The 11,385-nt window shown below is 34.7% G+C and overlaps 1 protein-coding gene and 1 long non-coding RNA gene across 6 annotated transcripts; one reads left to right on the top strand and one right to left on the bottom strand.

Annotated features, from left to right (window-relative positions):
- Nucleotides 1-2,089: 2,089 nt before the first annotated feature.
- Nucleotides 2,090-6,533, bottom strand: LOC117420075 (BEN domain-containing protein 5-like). Of its 5 annotated transcripts, XR_009307298.1 has the most exons (7): nucleotides 6,256-6,533; nucleotides 5,685-5,822; nucleotides 5,460-5,527; nucleotides 5,168-5,336; nucleotides 4,484-4,674; nucleotides 3,425-3,644; nucleotides 2,090-2,776 (listed from the first exon to the last, which is right to left on the bottom strand). XR_009307298.1 is itself a non-coding variant. In XM_058986348.1 (6 exons), the coding sequence occupies exons 2-6, from the start codon at nucleotides 5,727-5,729 to the stop codon at nucleotides 2,640-2,642; spliced, it is 762 nt and encodes a 253-aa protein (XP_058842331.1). In that variant the 5' UTR covers nucleotides 5,730-5,822; nucleotides 6,256-6,533; the 3' UTR covers nucleotides 2,090-2,639. The 5 variants fall into 5 exon arrangements, 3 of the variants coding, with proteins under 3 accessions (XP_058842331.1, XP_058842334.1, XP_058842332.1); XR_009307297.1 differs by having other exon boundaries at nucleotides 5,168-5,527; XM_058986348.1 differs by lacking the exon at nucleotides 5,460-5,527.
- A 238-nt stretch (nucleotides 6,534-6,771) lies between these two features.
- LOC131697454 (uncharacterized) lies at nucleotides 6,772-9,550 on the top strand. Its single transcript, XR_009307299.1, has 4 exons — nucleotides 6,772-7,105; nucleotides 7,677-7,844; nucleotides 8,374-8,451; nucleotides 8,818-9,550. It is a non-coding gene; the product is annotated as an uncharacterized LOC131697454 (long non-coding RNA).
- Nucleotides 9,551-11,385: the final 1,835 nt, after the last annotated feature.

The raw sequence follows: 11,385 nt of genomic DNA, 5'->3' as shown, positions 1-11,385 counted from the left end.
CACTTTGAACACAGAAGCTGCAAGGGTTTTATACATGTGACGTCTCACGATGATTACAAACACTCAAACAATAATTCAATAAACGGCACCAGCCACATTCTCACGAGCTGTCTGGCAGAGGACGCACTGCTAGCACCGCCTCTGCCAGACCACATTCAAATCAAACAATAACAACAAAGCACCATGCTTTTAACTAAACACAACATACATTCAAACCATGCAAAACAATACATTAAATCACCTGTTCTTAAACCCCAAACAACGCATTTCCTTTTTAAAGAATCATACAGTACACCACAATACAATATAATACATTCACCCGTGCTGAATAAACACACTATTTCTTTACATGCATGGCTTTGCCTTGCCCCCTCTAATTATGTGCAGGGCTCTCTTCTGCCCTGCCACGCCCTACAATTGAGTTATTAATGTGTTGTAGTGTATTATTATTATTAGTCATTTAGCAGAGATTTTTATCCAACGTGACTTACAGAGACTAGGGAGTGAACTATGCATCACAACTGCTGCTGCAGAGTCACTTACAATAGGACCTCGGTTTTACATCTCATCCGAAATATAGGTTATATAACTGACTTATTAATGTGCTGTAGTAAAGGTGTTATAGGTGTATTATTAATGTGTTGTGGTATAGGTGGTATAAGTGAATTTGGGGTTTTTTAAATCTTAAACCTGAAAATGAAGACTCTTCCTTGCTCATATCTTGATAAACTTGATCACTTTTTTTTTTATTATTATTTTATTATTATTTATTTCTTCGCAGACACCCTTAAACAGGGCAACTTACAATTGTTACAAGATATCACATTGTTTTTACATACAATTACCCATTTATACAGTTGGGTTTTTACTGGAGCAATCTAGGTAAAGTACCTTGCTCAAGGGTACAACAGCAGTGTCCACCAATGGGGATTGAACCCACGACCCTCCGGTCAAGAGTCCAGAGCTCTAACCACTACTCCACACTGCTCACATGCGTTGGCAAATGATCCTCTCATGCGGACTGTGTCATGTACACAATATTAACAGCCAGCCCATAATAAATGAGAGCTCTGTAAGAAGAGACCACATGCACATAAGATGGTGCTAGCAGTGTTCTAGTCGACACAAAAGTGATGCAAGTTTTGAAAAAGAAGACACAATTTGGACTAACAAGGAAAAGGGAAATTGTGTAGAAAAAACATTTTAAAGTACAAAATGTGTTTTTGCTAATTGTTTTAATATCTGGAGTGCAGGCAGAGTCCTTGTTCAGCACCCTGTCTCCATCTCTGTCGCCAGGCGCTCCTCCAGACTGGGCTCCAGAGAGTTCCTATAGAAGACCACTTTACTGCACAGGGTCAGTCTGGATTTATTAGGGCTCACTTGTGTATTAAAGCTCTCTCTTAATAAATGAGCCACATACCTGTGTGCTGGCCAAGGCATACACCCCATACGGAAGAAAAATATATGTTTAATATATTATTTAAAATATATTGAATGACAAAATAATATATTCAAATGTTAAGTGGATAATATATGTAAAAAAATATTAAATACATTTTTCATATATAGAAATTGGCCGGATTTCATATATGTAACAATACAATAACAATATATGAAAAATATGTAGTTTAATTATAGTTTTCATACTTTTATAATATATTAATCACATATGAAACATACATTTAAAATGTATGTATTATATAGTATGAATAAATGGTATATTGCATGTTTTCATACTTTTACAATATATTTATAATATATTAACCACATATGAACCATACATTTAAAATGTATTTATTATATAGTATGAATACATGGTATCATGTCAAAAATATATGTTTAATACATGTTATTATATATATACACACATTAATAACATATATAGAATTATATATTTCAATAAATGTATGATATCATAATTAAAATGTTGTGTTGGTAATGCATTTACTCATATATGGAAAAATGTGAATTTACATATGTAAACGTGTGATGCAGGAAAAGAGTAATACAAATGGATCACTTCACATGCAATAACAGTTTGCAAAGTTTTGTGGACTGCTACAGTAGTACGATAAATAAAATGCACCCATTTTATAAATTTATAAAACTTTATTGAACAGTTATCAGTTTGAGCCCTCATCTGAGCGACTGCAAAATCTTGTTTACAATCTTGTTATAAACAGAGTTGGAGTTTCACTGAATTACTTAAAAAAAAAAAAAACATTACTTTCATCCCCTAATATTTCTCGGATATACACATGTACATTATCACTATAGATACAATAACACTACTGTAAATTAACACTATTTCTTACGGCAAGCCGAATCATCATTTAGAGATACCTTCAAATATTTGAAGGTATCTCTAACTGGCAGTTTGGCCCTGTAGCTCGCCAAACAGACATATTGAAATATTTGAAGATATCTTAAAATAATTGAAAACCGTAGGAAACCATGGTAAAAGTAAGGTAAATCAATGGTAAAAGTGCAAAAACATTACAATAAAGTCAACAGGGAAAACTTCAATAAGGGATGTTTCATTTGTTTTCGAAATTAAACATCTAAATAAAATACAGGGGAAACCTAAAACAGAACTAGAACTACCACACAGTTTATGACTTCTAAGCCCAGTACCAGTATCAGTTAGTATCATTAAAGCCTTGTGTATTTTTGTGTGCGTTTTTCTTTATTCCATACCTAAGTTCAGCTATTTTCCCATTAATTACAGAACCAATCTGTGATTTGGTGGCAAGTGGAAATTTCATCAGAGTTGCAGCTGAAAATGAAAAGAAAGTTTTTAAAAAATACATACTTGAGATAACATTCAAAAGCACTATATGAATCACCATTTTTTGCAAGTTAAAAAAAAAAAAACAATTGTACACTCTTACTACTGACCAGCTCAGTTTGTTTCGATGTTTGAATGCTAAGAAACCCATTTTTATTGAGAACTAAATGCAATTCTTTAGTGTTTACCTATCCATATTCAATTGTCAACCAGTACAGTAGTGAGTGCAGGACAAAGCCTGTTCATAGCACCATACATTTATTTATAGACGGTCGTGGATTCAATCTCAGGTGGGGGACCCTTCTGTTGTACCTTTGAACAAGGTGCTATACCTAGATTGCTACAGTAATTATAGTATATATATATATATATATATATATATATATATATATATATATATATATATATATATATATATATATATGGGTAATTGCATGTAAAAATAATGTGATATAATTGTAACAATTGTAAGTTGCCCTGGATAAGGATGTCTGCTAAGAAATACATACATAATAACAAACATATTGAATTCAAAACTATTTTTAAGTGAAAATAGGCTCTATGGAAGAAAAATTATGGACATCTACAAAAAGAAGGTTTAAAAGCATTTAATTAATAACTCTTAAAAACACTCACCGTATATGGCATTCACTTTGTTGGGATCCAAGGCCTCTCTTCTTTCCCCATGTTTCTGTCGTTTGCCACTTCCACCACGTAAATTACTTTTTACTAAAGTTTCAATGTCAAACACAGAGAGCATAGCATTTCTCACAAATGAAGTGTAGGAAGTAGCCTTATTTGTTATTGTCCAAGCCAGCTGGTCTATATACACTCCACTTCCTGGATGAATTTCCACCTGTTTAAAGAAGAAATAAGTTTTATTTTTATAACAAATAAACCAAGAAAAAAACAAATATGTGGCATTTTCTCAAAACCAGGATTCGGGCAATCCTCTAGCTTGTTCTTGATTCTAGGAAATTGTGTCCTTGCAAATATCATGACTTTATAAGCCTTGATTTAAAATTAATGCTATCTATGGCTCCTTTAAAAGTCTGTGCTTGTCAATAAGGTAAAATACACCACTGAGAATTGACCTTGAAGAGTCTGGTTTTGGGTGAGCATGTATGACCTCTACAGCATCAAGAACCCAGTTACAATAAAGCCGCTTTCACACTGTCACTGACACGGTGTCAAGCGGGTCGGCCGAGAGGTTTCAGACTGCAGTTTATCGACCCGGGTCAGGAGCGGCAACAACGCAATGTGCAGACTAAAAAAAAAAACGTCATTTCGCCTCGCTCGACCCGGACCTCCTGAAGTGGGTCGCCTCCTACCCGGGTAAGTGCTTTCACACTAGCAAAAAAATTACCCGGGTCACCAATAAGCGTGTCATGACCCGGGTCGGAGTGCCAGTGTCAAAAGGGCTTAAGCCTATGATGCAGTCCTCACAAACGCAATAATGATCTACTTGTCTGTTGTGGATGACATGTACAAGCCAAAACAAAAAGTCATTAATTGTTAAAGAAATGCAGAAGTGTCATGGTAAAGTATAATAAAACTAATTAAATTACTGCTCTACAAATTCATATTAAGTTTTCAATTAAATTGGGTTAAATTTGCAAGCTATAAAAAGGATAATGATTCACTGACATATATAAAAGACTGGTTACCACTGCCTGTAATACAACACACTGTTACCTTGTCAAGTTGTCTTCCATTTCCTTGTGATTGAGGAATTGAGGATATGGACACAGTTGATCCTGCAGACGACGCAGCATACCGTGGACTTCCACAAAGACAATTTGCCTCACTGTCAATAGAGTGGTCAGTAGGACCAGAGTTGTCCCTCTTTCCTAGCTCCTCAATTTTGTCCAATATCACAGGGATAGCTGCAATTATACAATATTCGGCTTTATGAAAACCTTTGCAATTCTGTTCTACTTCGTCTTTTCTTTTTCAAAATTTGGAAATCGGCAAGCTTTTTTTATACCCCCCCCAATTAGAAATCACCAATTGTATGGACTAATCAAGTAAAGGCAGGTTCACAACGCAGTTGATGTTGATACCAATACCATTGTCTTAACCCATAGGGGCAGCGCCCTAATCAATCATCAATTAATTAATTAATCTCATTATTATTATTATTATTATTATTATTTATTTCTTAGCAGACGCCCTTATCCAGGGCGACTTACAATCGTAAGCAAAAACATTTCAAGCGTTACAATACAAGTAATCCAGTTTTACGTATGGTTCCAGAATAAACAGGAGTTTGTTTTTTTCCACAAATATGTGCATTTCTTAACTTATTTATTAGTCTTTATTAATATAATGCTCCTGACGCTATACTATATTTATTCTGCTTGAAACAATAATGCTTACCTCCAACTACCATTTCCTTGAGCTTCTTATTCTCCTGTTCTAGTTCTTGAATTTTACTTTTAAGTTGTTGTACCTCTCCATCCTCTTTATTAGTTTGCGGTTTCTTAGTCAGCTGATTCAGAATTTCAGTAGACCTTTGTTGCTTTGCAGATGCTTTAGTCTTTGAGTTCTAAATAAACAAACCAAAAACATTTTTTTTTACTGCTGTCTAAAATAACTTTGCGGAACTCAATAATACTGTACCATCAACAGCGTCCACTTGTAGCCTTCTGTGACAGATACTGCTTCCTACCTAGGGCCTAATCGCAAATTAAAACCCAGTATTAATGGCAGATTCCCTCAGGCGTAGAAGACTGTAACCTTGTGACAAACAAAAAAAGATACCATCAGCACCAGATTTGTAACTTATGATTAGTGGGTCAAAGTTTTTATTTGGTCCTTGCATCACACCTTAAAATAAATGTAGTATGTTGTTCAGTCTTAAAATTTAACAGAAATGTTAAATAGCAATGTTTACCTGGCACACTTGAGTGTCTGGTGTCACTGCTGGATTCATCAGCATATCTGCTACTTTGAAATTTCTTTCTTTTCAAAGCTGGAGTCTCTTCTGCTCTTGTCATTGCATCACGCATTTGAACAAGTTCCAACTGTCTTTCTTAAAAATGAAACAGAAAGGATCATAATTAATCAATACTCAACAAGTTGTTTTCTTGTATTTCAAAAGTATTACATGTTAAAGTAACTAGGAAGATATTGGTTGTTTAAAATTTAACATGACTTAATGAAAAAATAATAATAACTTTACTACATTTATAATTATGTAGTGTGCTTATTTTTTTCTAATTACTTCCAAATGAGTAATTTATACAGAGAATCTAACACAGCAGTCACCTAAAATTCGGGATGCAGTACTACTACTAGGCCATAGCTATTGTTGCTGGCATTTCTTGACTTCATGTGATACAGTAATTAACTTTTTTTTTCAACCTACGATTAAAATATGTATTTCCATTTTTTACTACTTACAAAGATCGTAATTGCTAATGCATCTCTATATCTCAAAGTTGTGGTAAATATGGTATACTAACCTCCCACTTTCTCCACTTCACAATCGAAAGCTTGCCATCCTCCACGTGGTCGTTTACTCCCTCTTCTCCACTCTGCGACATAATGGCGCTCATCTTCGTTGCCTTCTTCTTCAAAATCCTCTATATTAAATCCTTTAATCCACTCAGTAGGAATTACACTCAATTTACCGTCATCGTCGCCATTTACCCACTTTACTAGTGCGAACATGCTTGCTCCGTCTCTCTGTACTTGCACCTTCCCAACTGAAAGTCAGCACGAAACGTGTGATGATTTCACTTCCTGTCGGCCAAAAAATACGACGTCCAGATAAATACAAATAAATCGAATAAAAAAGAAATATGAAAACCCCGATTCCTTTTATGTTTCTAATTAATAATTTGGCTAGATACATATATATTATTTTGTTTCCTTTAGTGTTTTGAAAGCGAATTTGTCAGACAACGGAACTGAAAGTAGGAGGAGCTGTGTGCGACGTCAAACACAGCAGCCATAACGCACATGAGCTGCTGTAGTGTTAACATAATGTCTTTCCCATTGTTGGCTGCTAGTGATTTAAGTAATCCATGCAATGTACTTTTACACAGTTTTTTAGGCTGGCACGTGGGCTGTAAATTATGAGTGATTATAATAAAAACGACATCACCACAGCACAGCGTGGCTACAAACGCTACCTGGCTGACCAAATGGCTGTTCCAGGAAGAACACTTAGACGATGGAAAAGGATAAGGCAAGTAGCTTCACTAGTGTTTAATTTATTAAAGCTGTTCAGTCATAATACGATAGTATATATTCTAAACCTTTATTTTTATTTTATAGGAACAAGGAACAATCAAGTCAAGCAGAAACAACGTTGAGTAAAGTATTTCAACCTAGGCTGTACATAATATTATTATTATTATTATTATTATTATTATTATTTATTTCTTAGCAGACGCCCTTATCCAGGGCGACTTACAATTGTTACAAGATATCACATTATACATTATACAGATTACATTATTTTTACATACAATTACCCATTTATATAGTTGGGTTTTTTTTTTTTTTTTTTACTGGAGCAATCTAGGTAAAGTACCTTGAGTCAAGGATACAACACAACAGCAGTGTCCCCTACTGGGGATTGAACCCACAACCCTCCGGTCAAGAGTCCAGAGCCCTAACCACTACTCCAGGCACAGTTAAAACCTGTTAAAATGATAGTAAAAGAAGTGAAATAACGAGATCTACTATTTGTTTTGTAGAATAAATAGAAAGCGCTACAAATGATTTAGGATTAATTCTGAAGGAAGTAGTTAATTTTCAAACGGCCGTGTTTGGTAGTTGATTGTACATTACTGTGTGGCTTATTCTGTGTATAATATTTTTTGTACTTTGTTAAATGCAATTGATTTACTGTTTATGTGTGGGTGTGCGTCTGTAGGGTTCTTTAACACATGACGAGATTCGTACTGTAAGCAACACTGAAGATGATGACAGTCTAGAAACTGATGAAGACGTTGATGTACCAGAATCCAGTAATCGAACGGGAACGGGAACCTGAAATAACCCCAAGTGAACAGGAGAATGCAGATCTTGAGTCAATTACATGGTAAAGTACTAGTAATTTTTGTTATTATGTGCTAATGTAGTATAATGTGTAATGCTATATAAAGTAATATATCTAATAGAAACTTTTTTTTTAAATTTAAATTTGACCTTTTTGCTGTTTCTGTTAAAATAAATGTGACCATTTAAAGCTATAAACGTCTGTATACAGGCACAAATGCAGGAATATGTTAATCTAATAGTTGCTCATGAATTGTAATAATTTATCTGTTCAATAATATCATGTTTATTTTAGAGCTTTTACAAAACACTAAATAGAAACAATATAATTGCAGTACATGTATATTTGTAATACTATAAATGTAGATTTAATTATAGCCTTACCAAACGTTTAATTGTTAAAATACATAAATATGTTCATGAAAAAATAGGAATCAATCATGATAGCTTTGAAAATGAGTGTGATGGTGCTATGATATGAGACGAGTATGATGGCATAGTGTAATTTTCCCATTGCTTGGGGAGAGCCACAAACTGTATAGGATGTAAATGTGCATATTTTTCAATTACAGGAACAGGACATTGAGAATCCTGGCAGTGAACCTTTTCATTCTCTTGATGAATCTACACAAGAAAAGTACCTGCAAGAGGTTTGTGTATATTATTGTGTCTTACCCTATAGTACCCACTACATAGTGTGTTTTAAATCAGCATTCTTTTTAGTGGCAATGAAGGACACTTTCCTCTTTCTTCAAAAGAAAAGGATCATAGAAAGTTGGCTAAGGGTAAATTTGTTTTGGGTGTAATGTAGATTTAAAGATGTGGACTTGTATAAAAACACTGTACTGTAATCTCATTATAATAATGTAGCCTTACAGAACTGCACACAAATCCAAGATTGTAATGTGACTTTTTGTATTTCAGTACTGTGGATATAATTATGGGATGAATATGTGCATGATATAAAATACATTTCCTAAAATATATAATAAATAATAACACTTTCCCTGTTTCAGGATGACAAAGTGTATTCGTCTCAACAACAGAATGGCCTGCTGCTCATGGCTTTGAAAATGAAGCACAAGCTTACCAAGGAAGCAGTCTCTGACATGCTGGACATTATTAATCTATTGGCTGGTAAAGACACTGTACCACAATCTTGGTACCACTTAGAAAAACCATTTGAAGGTTTAAAATATTTTGTAGAAATACATCATGTTTGCAATTTCTGTGAATCTTACTTAGGTAAAGAAACGCACTTACTGTGAGAAAGAATGGATAGAGCAAAGGAGTCTGAAAGAAGGAAACTTTTTCTTTCATTTGCCTTTACATGCACAGATCAAAGCATTTTTAGAGGACCCTGAATTGTCACAAAAGGTAGTAAGAAATAGACATGGCTTCCAGTCACAGACATTCTGTGACATAACATTGTTTATGCCAGCTGGTACACAGATAGTGACCAGGCATCCTGCATTCCTTTTGCTATGAAAATGTTCTTTCAGATCTTACACTGTATAGATAGGAACTCCCGTTCTCTCACCACGGCTAACTTGGTTCGAGGAACTACCGTTCCTTTCGATTTATGAAAAACGCCACAGGTACAATTGTAATAATGTTGTATATAAAAGGCAGTTGTTAAAATTCTTGTTAAATTTTAGCCTCTGCTTATACATGTTTCAAACTACCATGTGTTTTTTCTGTGCAATGTATTTGACCTACAAATGTACAATAAACAGTAAGAAAGTCAAATGTTTTTCATGTTGTTTTTTTAAAGCTATTATTTGCTTTTTTATTTTAATTTTTAAGTGATATGCAGTTAAAATTCTAGCTCTGGCCCACATGCAGTATAGTATGTAGTATTTAACTGGCTACTAAGGTTTTTTAATTATTACTTTGTAATGTATAATGAAAATCCCATATTGCTTGGAAGATGCCATCACTACATAAGTTATTTTGAAGATGTGATTTACATCAGACTTTAATCACAAAAGAACTTGACCAAACTCTTTGTTTCAGGGTGAGGTACAGTATTCCACTGAGAATTTTTAGAATTGATGTATTACACAGTACAACATGCATGTTGTTTCTCATACCCAGCATAACCAGTCAGCACAAAAGCATGCATACAAATCAATGTATTTGACCATATATTTTGTAAAAGGTATTTTGTCATATATGATGAATGCGTATGACAAATATATGGACATTAAAGCAATATATTTAAAATATATGAACCAGTACTTCAATATACATTTCCATGTATTATAAATATATGGTTCTTCCGTATGGGACAATAAAAATAGGGATGCAGACCACCGAGGACAAGGTGAAAACCCAGCCCAGTGCCATGGACCAGCCTGGCCCCTCGGAGGATGAAAACCATGCCCCTCTACACAAGTACAGAATGAATGTGACCTGGGGGCAGAAACATCACGCATTAGTGCTGAACAGTGGTTGACCGTTTTTCAGATTTTCTATGCATATCTAAACATATATTTAATCCTTTATATACAGGTATAGTTATTTTGCTATGAATCATACAATGCTACGGGTTATTTTTTTGTTGTATATTGTTTAGCTGTAGTTGTGTCAGTGGTGTCTGTATGTATTAGTCTCTGTACTGTTGCTAACCTTCCAGAGTCATTAATGACAATAGGATCTAGTGCCAGTGACTGTGTCTGGTTACCGGAATTATAGTGTATACAGAGGGACCTTGATTTTAGAGAGGAACCACAAAACAAAACACAGCAATGCAATGCAAGCACGGCACTCACAGCACAAATAGCAGGTGTGAAGAACAACCAGCAGTACTTAATCAGGGGGGCAGGCCGGCAACCAATCATATCTTCAATGTTGTCATAGAAACGGTCAGCACCTATAACAATCAGTCACATACTGCAAGTACCCATCTCAGAAAGTAAATACTGACATGAAAAGGAAAGGACAACTGTATTGCTTACTGTGAGCTGCTGAATATGGAAGAAGCCTAGTTGGAAAATAACTCTTAACATTTTAAAAACAGGAGCACAAACTTATTTTTAATCAGTCCTTCTTTTAGTAATGGCATACAAAGCTCAGAAACCAAGAGGAATGTCTCCCAAGCGTTATTGTATTGGAATTACATACATCAGCTCCAGTGGTGTAGTTCTAAATCCAAAGTACCGGAATGCCAACAAAATATAGATTTCTTAAACAAAAATGATACAAATTCCCGTTTTATTTGGTCATTGAGCTTGAGGTAACATTGCATGCGACATTTATAGGCTACTCCCCAGTCAGTGCTGCCAGATTGGCAGTTTTCCAGCCAAATTTGTAAATACTGTTGGTGGTCTAGTTATTTTTATCGTGCATGTTCTTTTCTATTCCTTTCAATTATGAGGTCATCACCAGCGCAGAACTTCAATCACCACAACTTCCTGTATCACGGCCTCCCCTTGTCTTTTTTTCTGGACCTCTGCATCCAATATAATTACGAATCACACAAACACTGTTATTTGTCACCAATTTCAGAACTGCACAGTTACAATTGTTTTTCAATTTATTTTTAAAGAATGTATCCGCTGACAATTTAATTTTACACGACA

The sequence above is a fragment of the Acipenser ruthenus genome, chromosome 14, assembly GCF_902713425.1.
Source record: "Acipenser ruthenus chromosome 14, fAciRut3.2 maternal haplotype, whole genome shotgun sequence".
NCBI lineage: Eukaryota > Metazoa > Chordata > Actinopteri > Acipenseriformes > Acipenseridae > Acipenser > Acipenser ruthenus.
Note: the sequence above shows the minus strand (reverse complement) of the source record. Positions and strands in the feature narration are given on the sequence as shown.

Excerpts from the sequence above, each read along its gene's own strand:
- LOC117420075 (XM_058986348.1), bottom strand. The coding sequence starts at position 5,729 with ATGCTGATGAATCCAGCAGTGACACCAGACACTCAAGTGTGCCAG. Across the intron at positions 5,337-5,684 it reads CAGACACTCAAGTGTGCCAG|AACTCAAAGACTAAAGCATC; the intron begins GTAAACATTGCT and ends TTGTTTATTTAG. Across the intron at positions 3,645-4,483 it reads ATGGAAGACAACTTGACAAG|GTGGAAATTCATCCAGGAAG; the intron begins GTAACAGTGTGT and ends TTCTTTAAACAG.